Raw genomic sequence first — 24,084 nt, forward strand, 5'->3', positions numbered from 1 at the left:
GGATAAGTCATTCCGACCGCAAAGCCGAGTAGCTCAACTCAGGCCAGGTCCTGTTCTATTGTGCGCTCCTTGTAGGGAACCAAACTGAGCCCAAGGGTAGGGTAGTCCTGAACATCCTGGCATTTGGTGTTCCCTGACTGTGCGGCGCGGTATGAACCCATGAAATGTGTACCTGAGTTGTACCAAAGGTGACCTAAGGCGACTAATGATCTGGTCTGCCTGGGTTTGTGTTAGGAATAAATTCCTAGCTAGTTGAAATCGATTCGAATCGCCGTCTCTCTTGGATAGTGAGAAACTTGGCTAGCTCCAGCATCGTAGTAACTGTGTTATGGAACATGATGGTTCGAATGAATATGGAATTACAATACCGGCTATGGTTACTATTGTATGCTTTTAAAATGATATACCACATGTTTGGCATAGGTTAGTTGCTAATTTAGAGATGGATAGTTATAATTAACTTGATAATGGAATCATAATTGTATAATTAAGTTAATCGCTTTTATGCAAAATGTTGTCAAGCCATCTCCACTTATACAGCCTTGCATGATCCTTGGAGTCATTTTATTTCTGGTTATGACAGGTAAGTCTAGCTAAGTACATTCGAGTACTCAGGGTTTATCCCACCATGTTGCAGGTGAGGTTTTGGCCTACTGAAGATGGTGGTTAACCGCCGGTGGGCTCGGTGACTCTATATTTACTTCTCATCTACATGCTTTTGTCTAAGGATGTCACTTATGCTAGCAATGTATTTGAAACTTATATTAATGTAATCATTTGAAAGCTATGTTGTTTTCACTAATCGATTTTGAAACCCCAAACTTGTACTATTAATTGTGAACTCATTGTAATATTATTTCCGCTGCAACTCTGTGTATGTGATGTGTATTTGCTTAATCACGCGATCTTGGTTGTGATGTTGATTTACCGAGGTCCTGCGTGACACTCGGTGGACTACCGGGTTTATATAAGTGAAAGTATGCGCGTGTCAACGTGTTAGCGGGGACAGCCGTACTTGATCCTGTATAAATTGGGCGGTTCTGTCATAGCTGGTATCAGAGCGAGATTAAGCATAATACTAGTCATGTACAGAGTTTTAAAAGTCAAGTTTTTGTTTTAAAAAGTCCTATTTTAACTAAAACTTTAGCTACAGGAAAATTTGTCAAAACTTATTTGTAAAACTATGCTAGCGACATCCTCCTTTATGCCCAGTTAAGGACTATTAGGTGGCTATCTAAGTAGTAGCTATGGGGGTTTACTTCTTGCAATTTTTACTTTCGTCGTCCATACGGCGTGCTATTGTATGGATGCCGTTCACTTGAATGGTAATGTATGGATCAATTGCCTCTACGCCCAGGTAAGTGTGAGTTGTGAGAGCATGACCGTCCAACTATCAGGTCTAGGGGAGAGTTAGCTATGGTTACTGGAATACTTTACATGTTACACACATGTATATATGAAGGTACTTAATTGTGGGTATAGCTATCGGGTAGCTATGGATACCAAAGTATATATATCTAGGGATGTGTATATGGAGAGTATCTTAGTTTACTGCTTTCATTGTGTGCTTATTTATCTCTTGTGGGGATGGGCTACAATGAATTTGCCTACAGGTACGCTAACCATGAATGCGTAGATTGAGTGTAGCTGATGACTAGCTATATATCGAGAGAGTACATGTTATGCCACCGACATAGAACATGATTGCCGCCTTAGGTTGGCAATTTTGTGAGGACAAATAGGACGAGCATGCATCATGATTGTGCTTATGCATAAATATGCTTCCCTCACCTTGTTCTAATACTAAGTAACTTGTGAGCAATGTGATGCTACTATTTTCCTTGTGTGAAGCTAGACAAAGTACCTTGTTCCATGCCGCTTGAATAGCTATGATTGAAGATAGTGTGTGATTAGCTTTGCCTTGTATGTTTGCTTCCAAAGGAAATAGATGACAAGTTAATAGTTAGCAAAAGGTTCACCCCTTTGAACACTAAATTGCTAAATGTAAGTAAAACTTGTTTTGTAGAGATATCCACCTACTCAATAAAAAGGAATTAAAAGATAACAATACTTTACCACCATGTTTTGCATGATATGTGTAGCAGTGTTGTTGTAGGTGACTACTTGTTAGGTGCGAGCTTTGTGCTTAGTAATAGTCGCTTAAGCTAATTAGATTGAGTATTTCGAAATGCTTGCTGAAGACCAGGATCTAGGTGTGAATGCTCGTTATCTAGGTAGTGCCGTAGTTGTCACCCTTTTGTCCTCGGTAAGCATACGAGTGTTGAAGATCGCTATCCTAGAACAGCATCCAAGTTTTGATAATCTCATGGTTGTCGTCTCCAATTAAGTTCTCTCTTAGGAGCCTGAGCCTGTTCATGTGGTTGCTAGCCCTTGAATGTTGCGCTACGAGGACCTTTATCCATGCCTTTTGCTTGACCTTTGGCCCAAGCTTAGTTCCCTTGAATACCTGCATGTGTCATGGTTGTCTCGCTCCTGTGGGGGTGTACTCTGCTCAAAAATCTTTGTCGAGCCTTATTGCTCTTTCCTCTACTGATGAGCTAGTGCAATGATAATCGCTATCTACCCTGGCTTTGGAACCTTTTCCTCGCAGATCATGTCGTTGCTTTATCAACTGAATTCTTAGTCAGTGCCTTGGCTCTATCCCTTGAATCTCGTTTGCTTTGTCTCCAACTCTTCCAAGTCTCTGGATGTTATTAGTCTTGATCTCATGTTGCTGCTCGGCAAGAACAAATCTCATGTTAAACTTTAGCTGGTAATCACTTTGGTGGACACAAGGCGTATATGGAAATTCAGTAAGAGTCCCCTGCTATGTTGTCTTCAACAATTAGGCTATGCTCTCTTGTGTTGTGTTTTGATCTTTGGATCCCCTGCTTATTGACTCCTAACCTTGTGACTACCTTTGTTGCTATCCCTCCTTCACATAGTGCTTGCTGCTATGTAACCCAATTTGTGCCATGTGAGATTTCTTGTGGGTTGTATGTTCAGTAATGGTGCCACGATTAGCGATCTACGGTGCCGCGATGAAACTGAGAGCCTCCTGTGGGTGCACACACAAGGCTGTGCTGCTCGGCACGCGCTGGTATTGAGGTTTCTAGTCATGATCCATTGCAGAACTACACCGATGTGTTATTTTCACATGAGCACTTCCTTGGTTATCTCTCCTTAGCGTGGTAGAAGATCTGTATGTCGAACCAGATGCAATAGGACTTCCTTCTAAAGTCGTCCAAAGGATAACCTTGAAGAACAGGTCACTAACCTGAACATTAACAGACTGCAAGAGATGGTAGACAAGTGACTCGATGTGACTGTCCCTGTAATGATATCGGCCATCTAGTGAGCAACTTATGTCATTCTCGTTGGGTCAGAAAGATGCACAACACTTAAAGTTGGACAAGTTATCAGTCGAAAGATAAATGGACCGGGATATTATGTGCTATAATAGGTCACCTGATGCTTATGAGCTTTTGTCTAAGTCTTGACCGTTATGTACAAGAGTGAAGATTTGGAACCTTTTTAGTGTTGAGAGCCAACCGATTAGTTACCAGTAGGAAGGTTAATCCCTAGCTAGGTAACGACTCTTTGGTAGCCCCGAAGGCTATGTCTCATAGAGCAATGTTAAGCAATGTAATAGCAAGCCGTTTAGCAATGCAACTACTGCTTTGTTTTCCAAAACCTGTGCTATCAAGTTAATTCCATCTTGGACAATCACACAGATAGTACAAGACGTTGTATCGGCTATGTAAGGAGCTAGAGAAAGCACATCCCTAGTTTTGGTCAGCATCGTTATGTATATGGTGCTATCAAAGGTTTTGTTCAGGACGCTATTGGATGAAGCATAGAAGGATAATCAGAGACGTTCCCTTATCTTTGTAGGACTGTCACTCCATGTGAAGTATGCATTATGCCCTGCAAGAACATCCCACCAGTTAAATGCTTGCGCATCGTCGAGTTGGTGTCTAAATCAACGGTTGAGGTTGTCTCCTAAGAGGCATGTGAGGAAAATCCTAGCATCCATCCTCAGCGAGAAAGCTACCAGCGGTTATAAAGAGAAGAATGAGAAATCTGTCTAGATTTTTGGGTACGAAACCGAGCATCTTCAGGCCAACGATTAGTGACTCAAACATGGTTGGAATGGCCCAAACTTTGGTGACCTCATTCCTCACTTAGGACACATTCGATGCCTCAAGTTTGTTTGAGTATTGGTTGAGTAAAACATCGGATTTGAGAGATATCTTGTTGGCTTGGTTTGCTGCCATTTCAGAACAGAGCAGTTTTGGTAGATGAATTGTTTGGATGGTCAAACGGTGTCCTGTTTGAGCTGAATTTTTGTCAGTAGTTAAAGGACTCATGGATCTATATTCCTATCAAAATTCATGCACAATGGAGCACTAGTTTGTGAAATATGAATAGAAAACCAAAGGGGTACAGAATCTGCAATTTCGCTGTGACTGCGATCATCCTTTGCATTAGACGGTTGTGTTTGTAATTCATGCCAAGAAGTTACAACTTGTAGGTGTATTGCTGTTAGACAACCCTCCATACCCTTGAGAAGACTAATTGCACCCCTATGTGCCTTGCTTTTGCCCTCTTAGATCAGCAATGCATGAGCAGTCAAGGTGTTCTAGAAGTCAAATTGTGCCCCTTGCAATTCGAAAGTAATTGGAAAGGTGTCAAACCATAGATTCTTAGATTATGGTTTTTGAGATATTGATTGGCCTAAGAATGGAAGCCTCGACGTCAAATATAGTTTAAGAAAGTTGGTTTTGCTACGATGCAAGTCAACCCAACTTGCTGTGCAACTGCACCACGAAGGCAAATTGTACTCAACCTGCTTAGGTAGTGAACTAGTCCCTAGTTTTGTGATTACTTGCAACTTTTGTTGTCCTCTAAGCCTCGCTAACGTCCTTCTACATCAATGGTTCTCCAATGATGATATGCCTTTGGTACCTTATATGTGTTTTTACCCAAGAGATTGCATCAGATTCAACCCAGATAACTGTGGCCGCTTGGATACGAGGATTCCCTTAAATAATGGTCATCGAAAATGCTGAGTCAACAGAGTCAGCTATCACATTCACCGCTCACTCAACGGACTCAGGTAATACAGTGTTGTTATCAGAGAAAGAGCACTGCACACATGGAACATTATGTAGCTTTCCATCAGTTGACATCTGAGTGAATGCACCTGCTACAACCAGTTTGGATATTGGTTAACTAGCTTCTCATACCCTCAAAGAATGTTTACCCCATCTATGATCACATCCTTTACGAAAAGTTGTGCTCGAGCCACTTTAGTAGAGAACTGCTTTTCAAACCTTGTGAACAAATATAGCACCGTTGTAAGGAATATCCGTCAACAGGATGCTGGTCTATTGCAAAGTCCATATGGTCTGTGCTATATCCACTTGGGAAGTAGATGTTACAAGTATTTAGTCTACGATTGTATCACTCTTCGTACATCGAAGGACGAAGTACGCAGGACAGTGCTATCTTGGACTCCTCCCAACGTAACAAATGCTTTATGGGAGTTAACGAAGGAAATTCTTCAGACAAGAGCCACTGTGAAGAGTGAGTATTAGAAAATTGTCTTGATCAAATTAGCCTCTCTTATGCTTGAAGCTATGTAGCCTAAAGCTATCGCTGATATTGGAAACTGGTAACATGTCTCCCTTCCATAAAAGTCTTTCGTCCTGAATCTCGGGACACGATTCCTTTAAGGGGGGAAGGCTATAACACCCCAGGTGTTTGTCACCAATTAAGCAATGGGTTTAAGCTCAACCATGGCATGTTAAGTGGTGATGGAGATGTTAGGTCAAACATATAAAATGAGCCACCACTTAAATTTGGACCATGCACCATTGCTTACATGCTGCCCTTTCTAAAAAGTATGCTTGGGTAATGCTGGATGTACTTGTTTCATGTGTCTTGTATCAATATCCATCTATATTGATCCATGGAAAAGTTTTGTGAAGTTTGGAATCAAGAAGTCACATGAAATGACAAGTTATGTCCTTGCTTGAATTGTTTTATAAAGCGAATGGAATTCTAGCTCATCAACCAAACCTTGCAACCTTACCCAAATGACTCTAGATGAACTCTACAATCAAAAGTCATGAAAGGTTCATGTTGAGCAAATGCCAAGAAAATGCTCCAATGGGTCACAAAGGATAATTAAGCTTTATCGTGATCCTACTTTGGTCAAAGTAGAACTATAGCTTCTGCACCTGTTTTAAAGTTGGACATTAAATAAAAGTTGAAGCTCATGTTATGTAGAAGAAACTTTAGTTTTGGAGTATACCATGGATTCAGCTTGGAACCAAGTCTAGCAGTGGCTCAAAGTTGGAACCTGCTGCTGATTTCAGCACTTAGAAAGTATTCTAAGTCTAGAAATTCATCGACATCGGCATTGACAGTCTCGCGTTCTCCAAATTTCGTTAAGCAACTTGACTTGATACCAAAATAAAAGTTGGAGCATACATCAGGAAGAAGAGCATGCAAAAGGATGGCACTCGTTGGACCTTGTCTTGACCATCGATTTTTGGAGTTTGGTAATCGCTGTCAATGCATTGACACTTGCTAATTGGATGCTAATTAACTATTGTTCCAAAGACCTAATGGATGTGACCCCTTAACCAAGTTTGTAGACCATCCTGAGTAGAGCAACTTTGCTACTGGAGCCAAGGTCGGAATCTACACAGAATATGCCAAAAAACGGACCCCAAGTCGGGCACAGAGACGCACGCCACGTGCTCGATGAATTGTCTCCGTGGCAGCCATGCAGCAGGGCGTGTGCCCCATTGCTGCCGTGCGTTCGACCTCCGCGCCACGCGCCACCCTGCTCCCTGTGCCTCCAAATGCGGACACCCGAGCTGCCCTGGCATCCCGCACTCGCTCTCGCCCTACCTGGCGCTCTCCCTCTGCGCGCACGTGCGCCAGAGCAGAGCCACCATGGCTACCACCGCCAAGCTTCCATGCCGCCGCTGCTTCCTCTCCTATAGCCCTCCTGCGTCTACACTAAGTGTCGCTACGAGTCCAACGCCTCACGCCGCCCCTCCCGCGCCCATTATCCAGTCACCACGGCCGCCGTATTGCCGTCGCCACCGGAGCAGCCGTCGGCGTTCTGCCTGTGCGTGTGGCTAGGCCAACCTAGCCCACCTTCGGCTCACCTGAGCAGCCCCACGTGTGTGAGAAGGTCCTTGGATGCTCCCCGCCGCTTCACCGACGCCCTAGACGACCATAGCCGCCGGAGCCGCGAGCCCGGCCGCTCCCCTGCGCCACCGTCAAGAGGTGGAAGAAGGTGGACCACGTGTGGAAATAGAAGGTTCTCCAGGGGGTTAAGTGCAGGAACCGTGACTCTGGTGAATAGTGCCTAAAGGACCTCTTCGCTGACGTTTGATTTATATTTTCCGCAGGGACCCCAATGCAAGTTTTACATTCCTTTCTTTGATTTAGGCAGATTTGAATGATCCACTTTGAAAAATCGTAGTAAATTGTAGAAACTTCCTAAAATAGTAAATGAGGACTTTTTGGAATCCTTGTGAAATTATCTATGCCCTAGATCTATAATATGGCATGATTTAGTTTAAAGTGTTTGCTGTAAAAATAAATTTATGCAGTTAGGTTTGTAATACTAGTTGTGTCTTGTCTTTTTCATAACTGAAGTTATTTTGGCTCAAATAAATGTGAAATTTTTATGGGATGCTCATCAGGTGACTGTTTTTGTCTGGTAAAAATTCATGAGTTTAGGATATATATTTTAAGAGTTATAAAAATAACAAATGCCCTATAATTCTTTGCTCCTACTCTGAATAGTTCTGCATGTTTGAATTAATTGGTTCAGTTAAGTTTTGAATCATGACTTGATGAAAATACATGAGTTGTAGTAATTTTCTTAATCTTTCCAAAAAGTTAAATATCATGATTTTTGGCTAAGTAGATCTTGAGTTATACTTGCTTAAATCTCTGTGGCTGTTTCTACCCAAACCCAGACAGGGTTTCCTTGTTCTTACTGTGGGGCCTTCTTACTAGTAGAATTAGCTTTAGGTGTTTACAACAAAGTTGTTTAGAATTTGCTAATGCTTCTAAAAAGTCTAGAACCACATTTATTGGACATGTATAACTCCATTTGTAGCTGTCTGAAGTGGCATATCAGTATCTGTCCATGTTTTAGATAGAGATTCATTCATTTGATTAATTGACCTTGCTAACTGTAGAATCATCTTAATAGGAGAATAATAAAGTTGTAGGTAACTTTATGATCTTTTCAAAAAGTTATGATTCATATTTGTTGGAGGTCTAGAACTCCAGTTATGCTTCTCTGAAGATGCTATCAGTTTTCTATACCACTGCTATTGGGCTGCATGTGCAGTTTTGCTTGTGCAATTATTTTTGTGGCGTAAATGATGTTGCTATGGTTGTAGTGAATACAAAAGTTGTAGCAAATTTTATAATCTTGCTTGTGTTCAAATTGTAAGACCATAGGCCTGATAGTTTAGGAGTTACATGACTTTTAAGTCTTCTGTCAGGTTTTGATTGTATTCGGAGCAGATCTGAAAGATGCTAGTGTTTGATCTAGTTAGGATTTGAATCACACCTAGATGATAATAAGAAAGTTGTAGATAACTCACTTAAACATCTTGTGTTAAATTTCCTGGCAATTGGCCAAATATTTTGTGAGTTATGCCTATTTAAAGTTGGGTTATAGAATTGAGTGCTCTCTATCTTGTTTAGACCAGTTTCTATAAATGTGTATATTTGACTTAGTTAACTGAAGAATCATGCTAAGATGATTAAATATGAATTGTAGAAAATTTCATAAGCTTTCTAGAATGTCTTGTTGCATGGCTATTGGATTTGTATAACTCTAGTTATGATCCAAACATGAAGCTGTTGTTTGCAGTCCAGAAATAGACAGATGCTAGTTGTGTTTGTTTACTCCATATGTTGCTAAGTGTGGCTTATGTCCTTGTTGATGGTCAAGTTATGATACTTGTGACCTTGTTAAACTTGTGTAATGCTTGATGTGCTTGCTCTCTATAGTTAGTTGTGTGATGTTAGTTAAATAGCTATTGGTGTCTATGTCTTGCATAATCTTGTGTTTGCCTTGAATGCTATTATATGATGCATCTTATATTACCATTCTTCATATTCATGCACTTGCATCTTGCATCTCATCTAGGTACGCTAGATGAACCACGTGAAAGATGTGATGTGGAACCGAACCCAAAGATTTGGTTTGGTGGATCTATCCTGAAGATGGAAGGACTAAGCAAATGCTAGGACCGGAGATGTCACCAAGACGGTGCAAGCTAACTGAACTGACTTGTGTCGGATCCCAGGCAAGCCCTGGAGCATTCTAAGTCTCCCAGTATTTTACAAATGGTTACTTAAGTTCTTATGATTGATGCATTAGGTTATAAGAGTTGAATGGAACCACTTGATGCATATAAATTCCTTGTCCAGATATATACACCGTTAACCCTATGTAGGTCCAGGATCGAACATATGCATAGCCATGCTTAGACCAGTAGAAGTTGGGTGATTTCTTGTCACCTATGAGATATAGGTGGATACCGGAGCACGGTTCACTATATTTGCTATCGTGGAACAGAACCATGGGGTGATGTAAATCAAGGCTGGACGGAGTCTATGCGTAGGCTGACTCATGTGATTCCGTCTGTGCCGGTTAAGGACTGTACTGTTGTTGGAACTTCTGATAAGATTGAACGCATGCCTATCACTTAGCTGGCCGGATAACTCGTTCCGACCTTGAAGCCAAGTAGCTCAACTCAGTTTGGGCCCCGTTCTATTGTGCGCTCCTTGTAGGGAACTAAATTGAGCCCAAGGGCAGGGTAGTCCTAAACGCCCTGGCATTTGGTGTCCCCGACTGTGTGGCGCGGTACGGACCAGCGAAATGTGTACCTAAGTTGTACCAAAGGTGACCTAAGGAGACTAATGATCTGGTCTGCCTAGGTTTGTGTTAGGAATAAATTCTCAGCTGGTTGAAATCGATTCAAATCATGGTCTCTCCCGGATAGTGAGAAACTTGGCTAGCTCTAGCATCGTAGTAACTGTGTTATGGAACATGATGGTTCGAATGAATATGGAATTACAATACCGGCTATGGTTACTATTGTATGCTTTTAAAATGATATACCACATGTTTGGCACAGGTTAGTTGCTAATTTAGAGATGGATAGTTATAATTAACTTAATACTGGAAATTATAATTGTATAACTATCGCTTTTTATGCAAAAATGTTGTCAAGCCATCTCCACTTATACAACCTTGCATGATCCTTGGAGTCATTTTATTTCTGGTTATGATGGGTAAGTCTAGCTGAGTACATTCGAGTACTCAGGGTTTATCCCACCATGTTGTAGGTGAGGTTTTGGCCAGCTGAAGATGGTGGTTAACCGCCGGTGGGCTCGGTGACTCTATGTTTACTTCTCATCTACATGCTTTTGTCTGAGGATGTCACTTATGCTAGCAATGTATTTGAAACTTATATTAATGTAATCATTTGAAGCTATGTTGTTTTCACTAATCGATTTTGAAATCATAAACTTGTACTATTAATTGTGAACTCATTGTAATATTATTTCCGCTGCAACTCTGTGTATGTGATGTGTATTTGCTTAATCACGCGATCTTGGTTGTGATGTTGATTTACCGAGGTCCTGTGTGACACTCGGCGGACTACCGGGTTTATATAAGTGAAAGTATGCGCGTGTCAACGTGTTAGCGGGGACAACCGTACTTGATCTTGTATAAATTGGGCGGTTCTATCGCAATTGTTTTATACTCCCCTAGCTTCAACCTTAGTTTACTTACAATTAGCCGATCAATCCACCTGTTATCTCGAGGGAGTAGCCACTGATTTATTAGTTAAAGTTAGGAGTGCTTATATTCCTATAGATTTTATGATCTTAGACATGGGCAACACCAAGGATACACCTTTAATCCTTGGTCATCCCTTCCTTAACACCGCAAATGCTTGCATATATGTGGCTTCTGGGCAAATCCAATTCAACTTTGCTATGAGAAAAGAAATATTTGCTTTTGACTCTAGACAACCCCTCTTTGATGAGAAACAAGAAAAGAGGAAGCATCCAAAGAGAATCAAGATCAAGAAACCAAAGCCGATTGAAGAACAGGAGAAACTTGTAAAGAAGAAAAAGAATAGAAAGAGATGGCGTAAAAAGAAAGATCCATCCTCAAACTCGTCATCCCCTGATCTTGACAAAGGCCTTCGAGGTGGAACAAGAGGAAACCCCTCCGCCCAAGGACGAATGACCTTGAGCCTGACAAAAAGGTTAGTTCTCTATCCCTTGCATTTATTTACTGCATTTCATTAGTTGAATCCCATTTAGATTTCCAATAAGTGCCCCCCATGCCTCTCTACACTATAAATAGAGGGTGTGGAGCTCGGTGGAAAGGCGCCCCATTCATTTCCAAGATGTCCAAGCTTGTCTTAGCTTTCTAGCTTAGCATTAGCTATAGAGTAGTAGTCTAGTAGTAGAGTAGAGCAAGAGCGGAGCTTCTCTCGGAGTCTAAAAGAGTCTTCTAGGTCTGGTAAAGCACGTTTGTAATTCTTTTATTTCAGCATTTACTTTATTTAGTATTTATTTAAGTACTTTATTCTAGTATTATTGCTTTTCTTTATTTTAAGTACTTAGTCATTAGTGTTGATCATTAGTGAGCTTAGGTGCTTATTGTTTGGCATTAGTAGCATAGCTTATCTTATAATTAGTAGCTATTCATTAGTACCACTTCCACCATCTGGTTAGGGTACTTTGATCTTATTTCATTGGAGCTCGAATCAAAGTAGTAAGCCTATAGATTAAGCGTGGTGCTTAGTCTATAGATTACCTATGGATACGGCTAGGCCTCTGGATAGATTGTGGTAGGTGGCAAGTGGTGACAGCCCTGTCCATCCTCTGTATTTCACCACGATAGATCTAGTTATTAAATCATAGGGCTTGTGGTGGACCTTGTCTATCTAACTCTCCTAGTTGGTAGGCGGGCTATGCCCCGAAGTACTTTCACATTTCTCCTAGTCATTTGTTTACCTTAGTTACTAGAAAGATAAAACGCTCGCTCTCCCACCTAGCTATCTCTAGGTTAGCTTGTTATTTAGTAGTTAGTTAGGTAGTTCACATTCAACTTCCACTATCGTTCACTTACCTAGGACAAACTTAGGCTTTGCCTTAGCAATTCTTAGCTAAATATAAATTCTAGCCTTCCGCCTTCCTGTGAGAAAAATATAAATTCGACACTCGGTACTCACTGAGAGAAGTGCTATGTGATAGTTTTGTACGCTTGTGGAATCCTCCAATAGTCATTAAGAAATATCAACAACGCGCTGGTGAGCTCCATCGGGGCACGCAAGGCAGCGCATAGGCCACTCAGGCAAGCTCCGTCGGACGGTGCCCAGCGCACAGGTGAGGTCAGCTGAGGCATGGCCATGGCCAAGCCACATAGGTGAGCTTCGCCATGATGTGCGATGTGGTGGTCGCGCCACATAGGCAAGCTCTGTTGTGGCAGGCAGCGGCTGCGGCTCGCATGTGAGCAAGACCGAGGCTCCCTATTGAGTGAATGAGCATGACTGCACCACCATTGATGTGGACAAGGATAACTCAACCTCAACTATGATTCAACAGTTTGTTATAGCTATACCTACAAAACTGGGCCACGTTTCTGCATCCTTATTCCATATCAACAGAAAGATATTGAAGTCTAGTTTCCAACGCAACAAACGGTGCATCTTTTGGACTTCCGAGCTAAGAGTTATGATCATTTTAGTGGAAGGTGCATATGCAGCCCAGCACCTGCGCGAGAATTGAAGAGATTGCTTGAGTTCCCACTTCAGTTAGCCAAAAGTAAAGAGGACCTTTGGTATGGTGGTTAGCACCCAGATTAAGTGTCAACTTTTTGCATACTTTTCATCATTGTATAAATACCCATGTAATCCTTCTATGTAAGAGTCTCTTTTGGTTAAAATACAGCCACCTTGTGTGTGTGTTTCTCCTCTCATGGAGAGAATATTTGGAATCTTTGGTAAGGCATGAGTGCTTTGCAACATTCATTCTTTCGACTCCTGAGGGGGTTGTAGAACACCGAACTTTGGTTCACCCAGTTCATGCCTTCATGTCTATGTGGCATGATTGCGTGGACTGGTTTTGTCGGCGCATGAAAGGGTGGATGTCTCGGCAGTTCGTCGCGGGTGCAAGATCTTGTGGTGCGCTACCTCTCCATCAGGTCATGCAACGATAGTTATCAAGTTTACTTATGCTCCACCATGAAGATTGGGCCATACAAGTTGCAGTCGTGTGTTCTCTACACGTTCACACATCAAACAAGGCTTGACGACGCAAGATAACTACAAACTCAAGCGCAAACTGAGAACAACTCCATATAGTGAGAACCAAACCATCGAATTGACCCGACGCAATGAGAGGAAACCAATGTTTAAATCTCTCAAGGCACCCTATCAGCATTCTGACTTGACTCAACACTATCTAAGAATTGAATACCAATCTACGAAGGAAGCTTGTAAGGATAATCAGCTCACACCATGACAACCAAGGCTCTGATACCAAATGATGTGTGAACGTGTAGAGAACACACGACTACAACTTGTATGGCCCAATCTTCATGGTGGAGCATAAGTAAACTTGATAACTATCGTTGCATGACCTGATGGAGAGGTAGCGCACCACGAGATCTTGCACCCACGATGAACTGCCGAGACATCCACCCTTCCATGCGCCGACAAAACTAGTCCACGCAATCATGCCATATAGACATGAAGGCACGAACTGGGTGAACCAAAGTTCGGTGTTCTACAACCCCCTCAGGAGTCGAAAGAACGAATGTTGCAAAGCACTCATGCCTTACCAAAGATTCCAAATATTCTCTCCATGAGAGGAGAAACACACACACAAGGTGGCTGTATTTTAACCAAAAGAGACTCTTACATAGAAGGATTACATGGGTATTTATACAATGATGAAAAGTATGCAAAAAGTTGACACTTAATCTGGGTGCTAACTACCATACCAAAGGTCCTCTTTACTTTTGGCTAACTGAAGTGGGAACTCAAGCAATCTCTTCAATTCTCGCGCAGGCGCTGGGCTGCATATGCACCTTCCACTAAAATGATCATAACTCTTAGCTCGGAAGTCCAAAAGATGCACCGTTTGTTGCGTTGGAAACTAGACTTCAATATCTTTCTGTTGATATGGAATAAGGATGTAGAAACGTGGCCCAGTTTTGTAGGTATAGCTGTAACAAACTATTGAATCATAGTTGAGGTTGAGTTATCCTTGTCCACATCACCCCTGCACTTCCCTTTCAGCTTTACAAGCAAGATGAAACAAACGGGTTACGTTAGTGTATTCTTTATAATCAAGGATGTCCCGGATTTCACGATTTAACCCACCCAAAAATCTTGCCATAGCAGGTTCCTCATCCTCATCTAAACTACAACGCAACATACCCATTTGCAATTCTTGATAATATTCTTCTACACTTTTAGCACCCTGCCTCAGTTGTTGCAATTTATTTAACAAATCACGTGCATAGTAAGAAGGAACAAATCTGTCCCTCATGATTCGTTTCAAAGCATTCCAAGTTTGTGGTATGTTATTAGGATTTTTCTTGCCATGTTCTATCCACCAAACAGTAGCAAAATCAGTAAACTCACTAGTAGCAGCCCTAACACGTGTATTCTCAGGAAATTCATGACATACAAACTTTTGATCAACGGCAATTTCCCAAGTAATGTATGCATCAGGATCATATTTACCATCAAAAGGAGGTATCTTAAATTTTATCTTACTGAAAGCATCATTATTATTGGGTACCTCACGTTGGCGGTGACCACCCATACCTCTACGATTATGGCGTAGGCGACGCCGGTCACGAGTGTCATGAGCATCATGTTTAGTATCAGCAGTATAATCATCATCATAATTATCTTCGAGTCGCTCTTCGTCCTTATTGTCTTCATTATGCTGCTCTTTGTCTTTCGTGTGGAAGTCATCAAAATGCTTCAGAAGAGTAGCAAGGCTTCTGTCCATATAGGCAATAGATGCCTCCAATCCTGTAAGCTTGGTGGTGGAGGCAAGTTGGGTGGCCTCCAATTGCCCAATCTTGTCATTGGTCACCATAAATCTTGATCAAGTCCTTCTGTATGTAGCTGCACTTGCCTTGTAAAATGTTGAATGATGCCCTTGGTGCGAGGAGATTATGGCCTCTTATTAACATCCTCTGATCCTGACATGGTTTAAAAGACAAGGGCAACAAGAAAACAGGTGAAGAAATAAAAGCCCTACAGCTATTAGGATGTAGCTACTGCAAGGCGCTCACTCTCAACCTATTACAAAAGCTCTTACCAATTCTTACCTTGCTCAATAGGAGGGAACAACAACCAACAAGTCTGCAACCGTGGAATGAAGTGTATCGGTGCCGCAATAACAACACCTGTCAAGATGTAGTCAAAATATGTGGAGCTATAGGTGGGCTGAAGCAAGGAAGTACTAGCACCACGTTAGTCACAAAAGCAAGCTGAATAATCGTTCAATGGTGGTACTGTGCTGGTCCTAGCCTAGACCGTGCTAGAGACGTGAGTCTAGGCACAAAGGAGGTTACAACACACCACTAGAAACAATGGAGAAGCACAACAAACAGCCCCCCTTTTTTCCTTTTTTTCCTGTTTTTTTTTCTTTTTCTTTTTTCTTTTTCTTTTTTTTCTCTTTTTTTTTCTTTTTTTTCTGGGGATCCTCAAAACTGATTATATAAACAAAAAGACTTCACAGGAGTCACACACCACACAAACTCTCTCTCTCTCTCTAGAGTAAAAACCGAGCCCAAACGTATAAGTAGGTCGTGGAGAGTTTGAGTATAAGTAGGACTACTGCTGCACAAAGATGTACTCAGGTTCGGTCTCACAACAGCAACCAGGCAGCTATCAATTCGGACTAAAAACCGATTCCAACTCGAACTCAACACCACGTGGGATTCGGTCTCAAACTCAGATTCCTACTCGGTCTTGAACACAAGGATGTATTCGGATTTAGCCAACAGAAGGTTTATATGTTAGCACACGGCTGTGACTAGAACGTGACAAGAACTCAAAACTCTAAAGGATAAAAAACTAAGACCAGCAACTCGACACAACCGATGTAGCCGATGACTCAACAAGCCCTAACTAAGCAGTGCTAGCAAAGGCTTAAAGGGTTTATAGGATCGCGGTAAAACTAATCTACTATATTTTTTTGGCTTTTCTGGACTACAGGAAAAATTAGAACAATGAAGAATTGGAAGACTCTCACCGATAAACCTTGCTCTGATTACCAACTAATATGATCCCGCTAGGGTTTGTTCTCGATCTTTCGATGAGAGGTGTGGGATAACTCGATTGATGGGTGGAGACGACGTTCACGGCCCAACTACAGCCTTCCAAGCTGCGCCTTAGCAACCGATACACCACCTCCAATGACTGCCGCGATCTTGTGGAACGCGTCACCCGGCCATTAGGGCACTCGTCCTGCAAGCAATCAAAGAACTAGCAAGAACAAGTATAGCAAGTACTGAATTACTAGATGTAGATGAAAGTTTCAAACTCAATCTCAATTAAGGTGGGGTTCCGAAGACAAGAAGATGGGCGGCTGATCCAGCACGCGCGCTTACAAGCAAGTAGCGAGAGCTAAACTTGATCTAAACAAAACCCGCCTATTCTTGGTGGCGGCTAAGGAGTATATGAAGGTGGAAGGACGACCAGGGGGGTGTTGGGGTCGTTCTCCAACCCTAGGACGCGTCCCTAATGGACCCAACTTGATACACGGCCCATTGGACCAAACTATGGTGACGCAGCACCTTTGGACAGACAAGCTCTCAGTCGTAATTCAGTCATTGCGGCTGCCTCAAAATAGATATGGACTTGATTCCAGATCCATATGAAAATAGACTTCATAAGGATTCCATGAAGTACTTGAATGCCCCAATCTGAGTCCGTATGCGACCGTGGTGACCATCACTAGTTGGAGCTGTCCTAGAGTCCAATTCAGCCTCCGCGAATCCTTGTCCCTTTTGGTCCTCTCCCTGGTTCCTAACCAAAACAAGAAGAGTGCACGCGTCTCCATGGTCTAAATATGATGGACAGGAACTCAAGAGTGAACTTACTTGATGATTAATGTGACGAGCACGGGCGTGAGTAATAGGACCAGAAACTGGTACTCGTGTCGGTGTGGATGTATCATTGGTGTTGATGTCCTCATCACCTCTTGGCTCTCCTCTTGTGGATCGGCTTCGAGTTCCACCAACGTGATCTCCTCGGCTGCACCTAATGTATGCATATGCATAAGTAAGATCCATGAATGCATAAGAAGGATCATGGATGATGTGACATGGGAATGTACATGATGCTGTGATAATAATGTTAAGTTACTTAAATAATAACAGCGTTAATTTCTTGTTTACTAAGTAGGTGCAAAACTCTTCTCTATCCATTTTCAATATTCATCACAAGACAATTTTTGATCTACACACAACAGTTACAAGTTTAAATCATAACTGTAGTTATACAAATCCAAATACTATGATCTTGCACTTTCTGGAAAGCGTATAAAATTTCCTACAACTCTTATTTAATCACCAAAAGCTAATTCAAAATGTATCCTAACCAAAATAGGCAATCTTTCCAGCTCTGTCCAGAAATTCCAGAGAACAAGCATTTTGGGAGACCAACTTCAAATAGCTATAACTCCTAAACCATTTGTCCTATCCCCCTAAAATTTTGATACAAGATAGATGAAGAAGTTCACTACAACTTTGTTATTAACCATTTTTATAGTAAACTTCATTTTGACTATGCAAAATACCCAACAACAGAATCTGTCCAAAAGCACCTCTAAATTGAATTATAGAGTAATAATATTTTCACAGCATATAAAAATCTTAAATTGAGAAACACCATTGGTACCAACAGTTCAGGAATATCAAATACACTCTATAAAACATAAAGGTCAAGCCCAATTAATTTATTTAAATGCCTTTATTAATTTAATTAGATAATTAGGTGAAATAACAAACATATACCAAATGTGCATAATAAATTTTTAGAAAATTATAGTAGTTTCCAAGTGCTCCCAATAGGCTACTATATAAATTTCATAACATTTGAACTTGTACAACATCCTCTACAAAAATGACAAGATAGCAAGGTTTATTTTAGTGAAAATAGTAAACCCTATAGAAAAGTGTCAAGTAATAGATTTCATATTTTTCATAGCTTCATCCTAGTACCATAATACTATACAAAAATTTGCATGGCAATATGTTACTTATTTTTATCCTTATGAATTTCCTCAGAAAACACCATTTATTAAAAGATAAATAGAAAGACCCTACTCCAATCAAGTTTACTGCTAGTTTAGTATTTTTACTAGCTAGAGCATGTCAATACAAACTCAACAAAATTGGAATCACAATTTTTGCATATACCAAGCTCAAGTTATGCATTTTTCAAGATAGAAACCATTTGAAAAGCAGTTATCTAGCTACATTTTATTCTCCTAGAAAAAAATACCAGAAATAGTGCATCTCATATTTTTATCAAATACTACACTTCATGAGGAATCCAACAAAATTTGGTTCACCAAAATTGGACATCTACAACTAGGGATGAAAACGGTATGGATATTTTCCGACCGTATTTGAAACCGAATCTGTTTAGAGGGGTTGAGATCTGTCCGTATCCAAGTCCGGATATCCAACATCTGATACCGTATCCGTATCTGAATACTCAAATCGCATATTTATGATGTCGATATCCAATCGTATCCTATCCGACATAGTTGACACTATCCGTATTCGAATCCGAATCTAGACAGAAATATGAAAACAAATGTAATATCGGTAATATCCATCCATATCCGATCCGTTTTCATCCCTATCTACAACTCAACTTATGATTTTTCAAAGTTTGCATCTATATTAGAAAAAATGCATTAGAGTTAGTTCTAAAGCCGCTCATAGCTGAGGCCCTAGAGTCAACCAGGCCCGCGTGTCATCGGCACAAGGCAGAGCACCGGTGTTGACCGGCCGAAGTTTATCGACGACGAGCTCTTCGACGATGGCACCGGCACAACTAGACTCCTCACGACTTTCCGCACACAATGGGGTATATGGTTGGGTCAATTACAGAAGTCAAGGGCGACGGTGGCGCTTATGGCGGCACAACGGACTGGGGACGATGGTGCACCGCCGAAGTTGGCCTTCTGCTGAGCTTCTACACCCTACGTTGAACTTGGTGCACTCGCAAGAATGGTGAATGGTGGTAGGGGGTGGCCCGGCCACGTGCGGTGTCGCACGGCGGTGAGAACGACGACGATGGCTGCGGCACAGCATAGAGGCCTTACCATGCTCTGCTAGCTACACAAAGGGGTTCAGCGAGGTGGTGGGAACACAGTGGAGCTGCAGCTGTGCTTCTACACCCTACATTGAACCTGGTGCACTCGCAAGAACAGTGAATGGTGGTCAGGGGTGGCCCGGCCACGTGCGGTGTGGCACGGCGGGGAGAACTACGACGATGGCCGTGGCATAGCACAGGGGCCTTACTGTGCTCTGCTAGCTACACAGAGGGGTTCGATGCGGTGGTGGGAACACAGCGGAGCTATGGCTGTGGTGAGAAAGTAGTGCGAGCGCGGTGAGGTGCCAAGTAGCCGGCACTGGCATCGGTGGCTCAGTGCCTCCGTTGCTCACGCGAGAGGGAGCAGTAAAGAGGGAGAGAGTGCAAATGAGAGAGGGAAATGAGCAGCGTGGTGTCACGGTTATCACACGCCACTCTGCCATGATAGGGGCCTGACTTGGTGCACTCGCAAGAATGGTGAATGGTGGTTGGGGGCAGCCCGGTCATGTGTGGTGTGCCACGGCGGTGAGAACGACGGCGATGGCCGCGGCACAGCACAGGGGCCTTACCGTGCTCTGCTAGCTACACAAAGGGTTTGGCGAGGTGGTGGGAACATAGCGGAGCTGTAGCTATGGCGAGAAAGCAGTGCGAGCACGGTGAGGTGCCGAGCAGACGGCACTGGCATCGACAGCTTAGTGCCTCCATTGTTCGCGCGAGAGGGAGCAACAGAGAGGGAGAGAGTGCAAATGAGAGAGGGAAATGAGCAGCGTGGCGTCACGGTTATCACATGCCCTCGACCGCGATGGGGGCCCAACACCGTCCTACGGTGGCCACATGGCGGTCACACTCTGAGTTTGGTCGGCCACCCACGGCGAGCTAAAACTCTGAATCGAGCAAATGCAGGTGACTGACCGCACGATTTCAAGTGACAAAAAATCCTAATCCGTGCAGTGATTTGCTAAACCAAAAGAACTTCGTGATAGAGCTAAGTGAGTACTACAACTTTGCCAATACCAACTTTGCCTAGATCACCACGGATTTCAAACTATAACGTGCCAAACTAGGGTACTTGAAACTGTAAACGAGTTTAGACTTAGAGAATTTTTTAAGTCTTCAAAACAGCACTGCATTGATTTTTGTGAGCACAATTTTACCATGTTAAGCATATAATTAGACCTTGACCCAAAAATAAAAGTTGTTGCTCTAATAAAGTACTACAACTTTACTTAAGGGTGCACTGCCATGCAAAGTCTCTAGAGTATAGTTCAACTTAGGTCAAACATGCAACTTGAAAATGATAACTTACACTATAACCATGACTTAGAGGCCAAATTGGTCCAAGTTATGAATACCAAAGTTATTCCATATGACATACTAAACATGTTAAAGGTATTCCTAAGGTCCCACAAACATTTTATACATGGGTCACATGTAAATCCTAGCATATGTAACGCATTTTGTAACAAACACATGTGATATAAGCAATCATAGAGATAAAATTTGGGATGCTCATGCTCATGAATGATCAATGATGCTTATGCTCATGCAATGCCAATGCTAAATGCATGCTTAACATCTAGGGTGTTACAGTGGCCACCCTCGCACCCCTCCCGAAGGAGGGCTCTTGGATTTACTCTTGGCCCTCTTGCTCTCTAGAAGGGAGACGTTGTCGGGTTCCCCTTGCAATCAGAGCTTTCTCTTCTCCACTTGAGGGGCCGATCGGGCAGCCAGTGTCTCCCTAGGTTTTGCTAGCCCCTGTGTTGTGTCCTCCTTTGCCTTCTTCCCCTGACTCATCCTCGACTTGGGGGCGGGGGTCTTCTCCAGGATAGCCTGCTCCTGTGGCAGCCTCTCCCCAACCACTACTAGCTCTTGGGAAGTCTTCTCCTTGACCCTTGCTTGTCCCTAGGCCGGTTTGTCCATGGCCCGGATAGGCATAGGGGCTAGGGCTTGGGGGGCTCCGGAGGTGTCCCCCTCATCATTGCTCATATCAACACTCCTCGAGACAATTCCAACACCAGGGAGCGCCTGACAACACAAGAGATCAAGTTAACTTAATTATTTAGGGAAGCAAGTCTAAAGAGACCTAAGCCACTCACCCCGGGTGGTGGATTCTCGGTGCTATATGGCTGCAGGACAGCTTCCCAGCTAGCCTGATCCATGCCAAGGATAAACTTCACCTGGCAAGTGATCTCTTCCTCTGACACTTTTGAAAAAACATGACAAGGTTAAAACTAAACAATCGAAGGGGTAATATTTCTAAATAAGAATGAAGTTAGGATAATGGTATCCAACCTACCACTGACTCTCTGTTCAGATCTGTGATCCCCGAATATGTGTAGGCCAGACTCCAGCACTTCAAGGGAATGATCCTCCATCTAGCAAAGGTCTCGACTACGTGTGTGGTGGTCAATCTGGCTTCCCGGAGAGCCCGAACACACTCGATATGGCCTCACATCTTCTCAATCATGATGGGGGTCGAGTACCATGCTTCACTAGTCACAGACATCCTATAATCTACCTTGGTGACATTCTTCTCGTGAAGATCAATGTAAAACCATTTCTCTACATAGCCCTTCTAGGAGGACTTGATCAGGAAAATAATGTACTCTCCTTTCTTCCTGAGGGAGAAACCGACTGACCCAATGAACAAATTGGTGCCATGGTACATGCCTGAGTAAAAGTAGCGCCATAAATCGAGATAAGGCTCGACTCCAAGCCATGCCTCACATAGAAAGGCAAAAATGCTAAGCATAGCGATTGGTTGGGCAACATCTGAGCAACCTCGATCTTGTAGTTTCTACAAACTCGTTCCAAGAACTTGGATGGTGGCACCCCAAATATGCATTCACAATGAGCAGAAAAGGTGGTGATTTGGAAGGTGTCTGGGGTCGGACGATTCTCACCTTGGGTGGTAGTCCATTCATAACCTTCTAGAAGAAGACCATGCCCCCTCACTGTCTTTAGATTCATTTCCGATGTCATCGAGGTGACCTAGTATTCATTTAGTTGAACGATGACCACTGGCTCCACTGGCTCCGCTAGGTCCTCAGGTTCTTCTTTCAGTTGGAGCAGGGGCTAGGGCTCTGCTGTGGTAGCCTCCTCACGGTGAGTGGTGGCATCATGCTCAGAGCTTGAGGCCATGACGGCGGTGGACGGGAGGAGTTGAGGGCAAAAGGCGAAAAGGCTAAAGGCAGATTTTGGAAATGCTAAGCGGGAGAATAGGCGCAGTGGTTGCCATCGAAGTGGGGCGAGGGGTTAAATGGGTGCCTAGTGCACACAATCAACAAAAAACCACTCCACAGCCACAACGTGCGCCTAGACTACCACACCTATTGTTACTCACAAAGAAAACTATCACTTTTTTATTTCAGCAATAAAATTGGCGATTTGGTGCCCAATGAGTAACAAACGGTTCAGAAATTTTTTGCGCCCGAGTTGCGGGTGAAGCTACAACCCGACTTTTGTGGTAGATCCCGATTAGCCTATAGATTAGGGGTGCGAGTAAACTCAAACATGGGGAGAAAACTGTGGAAAAAATCCTGACTTTGAACTACATCCACATGCAAAGTGTGCTGCGACTCTGCTTGTGGCAACTCAAACACGGAATGGTTTAGAAAAAGCAGATAAAAGCAAAATAAACACCCACATCGGGAACTAGTCATTTCATTGATAATTCATGAAGTTGGATTTACAAATGACTAAAATAGAACCCTAATCTAAGACAGCTAGAGTGGGCACCACCCTCGATCGTCACCAAGCTCCTTGGGGGGCTCGCTGATGAGATGTGAGCAGCCTATCTCCTCGATGGTGACCCACTGCCCATGGGTTCATCCTTCACCTCTTCCTTCTCCTCGTCGACCTCCTCCTCCTCGATGATTTCTTCCTTACTATTGCTGCTGAGGATCACTAGGCCACCATCCCTCGGGATGCCAATGGCCTCACGATTTAGCTCGACAAAGAGCTTCCTCATGATCTCCTCATCACGGCTCATGTCCGGTGAGACGCCGACGCAAGGAGTGGAGGGGCTGGGGATGTCAAGGATGGCGGAGGTGGTAGAGGTGGTGGAGCTGACCGGGGTAGTGCGAGCAGTACCCACCGGTAGGGTTAGATCTTCTAGCTCATCCTCGTCGGAGAGCTCGATCACCACCTCCGATGTAGATGGCACTAGTTGGGTCGAAGGCCCGGTCGAGGACCCTGGTGGAGCACCTTCACCAACCCCAGCATCCCCTCCTGGGACCACTGGGCTAGAGGCATAGGGAGCATGGCCAGTGGTAATGCCGCTGCTAGCACTAGGGCTCCAAAGGACATCGAGGATGGTGACATAGGCGTAGACAATAGAGGCGATGGTGTACTGCCCGATGATGTCGCCATGGCCAATTAGCCGGGTGAGTTGGTGAGTAGTAGACGTGGCACCTTGCAGGGACGCTTATGGTCGACAGTCTTCTTCCTCACTTTTGCAACAAGATTTGGGGATGGAGGTTGCAGATTCATTACGAGCGGGCCTGATTAAATAGGACCAAGCCACCTTCCTAGGAATCTCAACCGTTGTCCCAATTAAAAAGGAATTAAATCTCCACCAAGCGCACTCATGGGGAATCGAGCCGACTGAAAGGTCCTTGTGTGGTTTTGGTAATTGAGTGACAACCTA

General features: G+C 43.2%; 1 protein-coding gene across 1 annotated transcript in view; it reads right to left on the reverse strand.

Moving 5' to 3' along the window:
- LOC136503414 (uncharacterized) overlaps nt 1-23,427 on the reverse strand; it is a 42,601-nt gene extending 19,174 nt beyond the window's left edge. Inside the window, exon 1 of the mRNA XM_066498501.1 lies at nt 23,249-23,427. Within this exon, the coding sequence (XP_066354598.1) occupies nt 23,249-23,427 (179 nt within the window). The remainder of the gene's footprint in view (nt 1-23,248) is intronic.
- Nucleotides 23,428-24,084: the final 657 nt, after the last annotated feature.

This window comes from Miscanthus floridulus, chromosome 14 (assembly GCF_019320115.1).
Source record: "Miscanthus floridulus cultivar M001 chromosome 14, ASM1932011v1, whole genome shotgun sequence".
Lineage (NCBI taxonomy): Eukaryota > Viridiplantae > Streptophyta > Magnoliopsida > Poales > Poaceae > Miscanthus > Miscanthus floridulus.